Source organism: Mustela nivalis, assembly GCF_964662115.1.
Source record: "Mustela nivalis genome assembly, chromosome: 12".
NCBI classification, from domain to species: Eukaryota; Metazoa; Chordata; class Mammalia; order Carnivora; family Mustelidae; genus Mustela; species Mustela nivalis.
Window position 1 is genome coordinate 5,393,669 of NC_139031.1, and position 6,000 is coordinate 5,399,668.

At 53.6% G+C, this 6,000-nt stretch overlaps 1 protein-coding gene across 1 annotated transcript in view; it reads left to right on the plus strand.

The window, feature by feature from the left end:
* Positions 1 to 5,167, plus strand: part of RHEB (Ras homolog, mTORC1 binding) — a 44,059-nt gene extending 38,892 nt beyond the window's left edge. The window contains exon 8 of the mRNA XM_082693492.1: positions 4,648 to 5,167. Coding sequence (XP_082549618.1) covers positions 4,648 to 4,740 — 93 coding nt within the window. The 3' untranslated portion in view covers positions 4,741 to 5,167. The remainder of the gene's footprint in view (positions 1 to 4,647) is intronic.
* Positions 5,168 to 6,000: the final 833 nt, after the last annotated feature.

Here is a 6,000-nt window from a genome sequence, read left to right on the forward strand (position 1 = left end):
GCCCCCGTCTCTGTAGGCCGGAGCGGGGAGTGCGGGGACGGATTGTTTGTCGCGAGGAAACGGTTCAGAACCGTCTTCCCCTAACCCTGTCCGCGGGGAGGCCGCAGCCCGTCCCCGAAAAGCCCTCGGGCGGCCGCCGGTGTATCTGCGGAGGCTCCCCGCAGCCTCCGGCTCCGTCTCCTCCCAAGGCCTCGCCGGAGCCCCGGCCCGCCTCCTGCCTCCATTTTCCCTCCAGTGTTTCCGCACAGTCACGGACTTCCTCAGGCCGCACGTCAGACCGTGTCACCCTCTGCCCGAAGACCTGTCACTGGGTTGCCCGTTGTCTAGAAAACAGACTCTGAGCCCTCAGACGGGGGGCGGGGCGGGACCGGGCTGTCCCCGTTCCTCTTGCTGGTCCCCGTCCTTCCCTGTCCTCGGGCACGACGGCGCGCCCGCCACCTTCCCCACGCAGGCACACGCCCCGTGCTGTCCCCTTCCCCTGTGCTGTCTGTCCTCGGACCGCAGCTGTCCTTTCTCGAATTCATCACTTACATCCAGATAGTGCTTTGCACTGTTCAAAGTCTTTTTAACTTGTTCTCTGGTTTGACCCTCAAGTAAGAGTCAGTGGCTGCTGACTGTGTCTGTGCGAGGCTGTCCGGGAAGCGTGACTGGCGCGCTGGGGCCCTGGTGCCTGATTTCCCCACCTCTGCCACTTGTCCCCTGACCCAGGGTTCTTTCCCCTTATGCCCCTTAATTCATTCCGAAATCCGAGACGTGTCATTTATCTTTGTATTCTCCCTAACATCCAACACAGTGGACGCCATTGGCACACCTGTCTGGTAGGTGCACGGTCGACCCAGGAACCCCCGTGACAGTCAGATCCCTTTGTCCCAGGGTTCAGATACTGAGGGAGATTAAATCTGTGTGATTGGTTCCCAAGTGCAGGTCACAAGGGATTCGTGTGACTCTGCTCTGCTTCTGAGTGCAGACAGTAAGAATTCAGATACCAGGAGATACTTTCACTTCCTAAAGGAATCAGATCAAACATCTATTGGGTGTCTGATCTGTCCTTAAGACCATTTAGTTGCACTGTCTCATTTTGGAAGTGAGCGTAAGATCCAGAGAGGTCAGGGAGTCTTCTCCGATCACTCTGTATGGCGTAAGAACTAGGACTGAAGTTCAATCTAACCTCAGTTTGGTCGGCTCCTCTATACCAGGCTTTCCGGTGGATGGGAAGAGAGGGCTTCGTGCGTGACCAGAGCATAATTCAGATTAAAGTATTCTTGGGGAGGGATACAGGCTATCTGCATTACAGAGTTTGTGCATCAACTGTGATTGGAATCTGGTTCTAAAAACGTGTAAAAGAGATTTTTGGTCTACTTGGAGAGATTGTATTATGTTCTGTATGTATTAGGGGAATATTGTTAATTTCCATAGCTGTAGTGATAGTATTGGAATTCTGAAGAGAATATCCACATTCTTAGGAAATGCAAACCAAAACATATAGGGGCCAAGTTTCATAATATCTGCGACTTACTTTCAAATCGGGTGGATGGGTGAATGGACCGTGGGAGGGCAAGCAGATACAGCGAAGACATTAACATTTGCTGAATCTAGAATAGTGGGGCTAGGTGATGATCATACAGTCCTTTCATTTTCCTGTGTGCTTGGAATTTTGCATAATAAAGATTTGAAGGTGGTCAGAGGATAAGAACTTTCGCTTGGCAGATCAGTGAGTCTGGGACGTACTCCTACAGTCTAGTGACTACAGTTAACGGTACTGTGTTTCTCTTCATTTTTGAAAGTTGCAGAGAGAGTAGATCATAAAATTTCTCACCACAAGGAAAAAGAATCGTGACTTGTGGCAGTGGACATGAACTGGACTTGCCATGGGGCTCGCTTCTCAGTACATAGAAACACTGAGTCATCATGTCACACACGGCCAAGCAGCAGTGTTCTGTGTCAGTTACACGTCATCTAAAAAGTGTTCTTCAAGAGGGAGGGGTGCAGTTGAATGGCCCCAGCTGTCTTGGTTCCCTTTGCTAACGTCCCTCTTTCTGGTGAAGGCCCAGGGGTCCTTGCACGGTCATTCCATCAACACGGTCCTTAAATAGACAGCAGCCGCAGGGTTGTGTCACTGCTCGTGTGGCCACTGATGTGTGTGCGACAGCCACGTGCATTTCTGCCAACAGCCCCGGATGTGTGGGTAGCTGGGGGGCCCTCCTCCAGCGTGATTGGGGGCATTGCCTAGAAGGGCCCACCGTCTCGGGTTAATGTCTTCCTGACAATGACCTGTGAAGGTTTGCCGGGGCTACATTGTGACGCTACTGCGGGCTTTTGGGGTGCCGGCCTCCGCCGTCCGTCGGATGCCGTGCTTCACTGAGGCTTCCGGTTCTGAACACCCACATGAAACGTGAACCAGCTGAAGGCTCAGAGCTAAAGAGAAAGGATTCCAGCTACGGCAGTTCTTTTCAATTTTGGTACATTTAGCCGACTGATCTGATATTAGCCAAACGTGTCGAGGAAGGCAAGGTCCTGTGTGGCTGCCTCACAGCCCCAGCCAGGGCAGCTCAAAGATGGGGCGGTGCACCCTCCGCCGCCTGTTCTGCTCTCGCACGGCCCTCAGGTCAGCAAGTTCCTCGTTAGAAAATGAATCCTTTAAGGTGAAAAGATCCTTGTACTCAAATCAGGTAAATACAGCGGTGACACGCAGTTCTTGGGACACTGATGGCCTGGGCAGTCCTCTCAAAGGCGTGTCTAGAGATGTCTCTGCTCTCTGTCACACGTCTCGTGACCTGGTCTTGGAGTTGTGCAGAAGGGAGTCAGGAGACCCCAAGCCTGGCGAGTCTCTTCCCACCCAAAGAGGGGGAAACCAAGTCATTCTAACCCCTTATGTCAGAGGCATGTAAGGGAGTCTAACCCACACACGCGCCCGAGCACTTGCTGCTGTTCGTACAGAGCAGGGAATTTGTGTAGTAAAGACACGTGCACGCGCGCACAGGACACCAGTGGTCACGTGATCAGTGCTCGGTGGTGAGGGTCCTGCACTCTGAGCTGTGGGATGTGCCTGCGGGTCCGGCTTGCTCTGCGGAGGCCTGCAGCTGTGTCTTAGCGGGAGACCAAGGAGAGCAGACTTGGGTGGAGCCAAACCACACAGATAATCAAGGAGAATTCTGAGAGTTATCCAGAAAGCCAGATTCCAGGCACACGGTTTTCTTGGTGAGGGCTTGGCATGTGTTTTCCCGAACATTTCTCTGTGTACAGTGAAATAAACAACTTGTTTTTCTGATCATGTGAGAGGAGGAAACCTTGCTGAAGCCAGGGACCTTGATTAGACAAGACAGGTGGGATGTGGGGCTGGCTTTGGCTAAATTAGGGGTGCCTTGTCCCTGGCAGCAGGGAAGGAGCCGATGAGCCCAGATTCAACGGGTGGTCATTTTGGTGGACGGAGGATACGGAGTTCTCTTACAAATGCTGCGTGTTTTCCCAGAGAATTGGAAAACCCAGTTACCAGCAGAGTGTGAGAATGGGGGAGAGGCGTTAGAAATTCTGGGAGAAAGGCAAGGCATGAAAGCTTCATCCGGGCAGTGACTAGCCCAGGGAAAGGCAGCTGGGTGGTGCCGAGAGTCCCCTTTGGAGTCCCAGTCCCGGAGGTAGAGCGAGCCAGGCCGCTGTGGTTGTAGGGGCCGAGCAGGCGGACAGCAGGCGGAGAAGGGAGCTGAGAGTGACTGCCGGTGGGCTGTGGGGTCACTGCTGGCCCGGGAGGACAGTGAGGATGAGAAGTGGTTAAAGGACAGAGAAGTGTCCTCGGACAAAGGAAGCTGTTGCCTGCGGGGCTGAGAAGTGTGGAGCTTGGGTTATTGCGATGGGGAGGGACGAGAGAGAAGGAAGATGGGTGTGGCGGGTCCTTGACATTGGGTGATGGAGGGCTCGCCGTTAGTATTGACGAGATCTAGGTGCTGCCCCTCGAGGGACATTTTTTGATTATCACCAGGGACAGGTGTTCAGCCTAAGAGGGGATTCCCTGCCCAAAATACCAGTGACTCCTCACGAAGGGCTCATGGGGCTGCCCACGGGGCTGAGAGGCTGCAGTCGAGAAAGACCGGTCACGGGGCTGAGAGCGGTGTTGGAGATGGTGCCACTGCTCCAGAGGGAAGAGGGGAAGTGACTCGGGGTTTGTATGTGGCTCGAAGGTAGATGCTAAGAGTTGAAGCCGAGAGTTTGGAGGAAGTGGGAGGCACAGGTCTGGGGAGCAGGGAGAGCGCCTGTCCTGCTGTCGGTCCCGTGGCTCAGGGCTGTGACGGGGGGACCCCCCCAACCCGGGGAAAGGGGTGCAGCGAAAGCAGCGTTCTGATGGGAATGAGGCCCGACAGGTGAGGGGGTGCTCATGGCAGACCCCGAAACTACAGAGGCACTGTCTTGGGCTGGGAGGGGGCTCCTTGGGCTGCCTACAGTGTGACGTGAAAATGGGTCAGAAGCGTGTGATGTGAGGTTAGTTCTCAAGTCAGGTGGTGTCGGGGGTGAGGTGGGGGGCAGAGAGGGAGTCCTGGGCCCCCCACACCAGCCCCTCCACCTGCCGGGGGTGCGGCGGGCCGCCTTCAGTAGAAGTGTTCGCCAGGGTTCCTCTTTTAAAGACTAATGCGGTCTAGTTTTCTCTTTGATTTGCAGACGGCCGTTGACGTTTTTAGAAGGATAATTTTGGAGGCAGAGAAAATTGATGGGGCCGCTTCACAAGGAAAGTCGTCCTGCTCGGTGATGTAATCGCGCCGCGGAAGCAGAGGACACTGGGAGTCGATCCTGCGGGGAGAAGCCGACTGCCCGTTCTCCTTTAAGATAAACTCAGCTTCTTTTTCCTTCTGTTAACCTGAAAGATTTCATTTGGGTCAGAGCTTTTTCCTGCCCCACACCCCTTTCAGATTATGTTAAACTCTGACTCTGTCCAAATGAGTTCACTTCCATTTTCAAATTTTAAGCAATCATATTTTCAATTTATATATTGTATTTCTTAATAATATTATGACCAAGAATTTTATCGGCATTAATTTTTCAGTGTAGTTTGTTGTTTAAAATAATGTAATCATCAAAATGATACATATTGTTACACTACTATTAACTAGGCTTCCATATATCAGTGTTTATTTCATTGTGTTAAATGTATACTTGTAAATAAAATAGCTGCAAACCTTAACCCCTGGAGCTACTCAGTGTGGCCTTTAAAGAAGAAAACAGGGTCCCTTGGAGGGACTCTTGCCCCGCCTCAGGGAGGGTGTGGCCGCAGGCAGCAGGGCTGGGGACAGCTGGCAAGAGTGCCAGAACCGGGCCAGCTGTCCGTGGACCCTGGCTGAGCGGCCGTGGAGGGTCTATGAGGGGCATTAGTCCCCAGTAGTGACTGTTCCCTGCACCCTCAAAGCCCCACCTTGAGTGGGGGGCTTCATGCTATGGGGACACGGAGCAGAGCGTTCTCCTTACCATGCGGCTCGCCCATCGGCCACTTGAAGACAAGGGGAAGTTACGAGTCACTTCCTGTTTCTCCTCGGGCCTGGCCTGATGTCCCCGCAGACAGGATCTGATTCAGATCCCACAACACCGATGGGGACAGGGAATGTTGCCAGTAAGCGTTGTGGCAGGGGTGGGGGGAGGTTCGAGAACCTCCTTCAGACCCCGACCGCACCCGTCCCGCTCCCCAGGGACCAGCGAGCGGGAGGGGGGAGGGTTTCCTTTGCCCAGTGACGGTGCCCAGAGCCAGTTCCAACTGCGAAGCCAACGTTATCATTGACTTAATTAATCAGTTTTTGAAATACTCAGAACAGTTTATCTTCGGCAGCACAGTATTGTTACTCGTTAACGGGGTTCAGTGTTAGGCCTCGTGTTCTGCATGGGTCCCTTGTGTGGGACTGTGTCAAATCCGGTCAGGTGGCCTTTTTCACCTGAAGGGAATCTGTGTCCGTGGGAACTTGGAGCAGCGTGTTTGTGCTGGAAGCAAGCGCAGCTCTCACCAAGCGATCCTGGAAGGACCGGCCC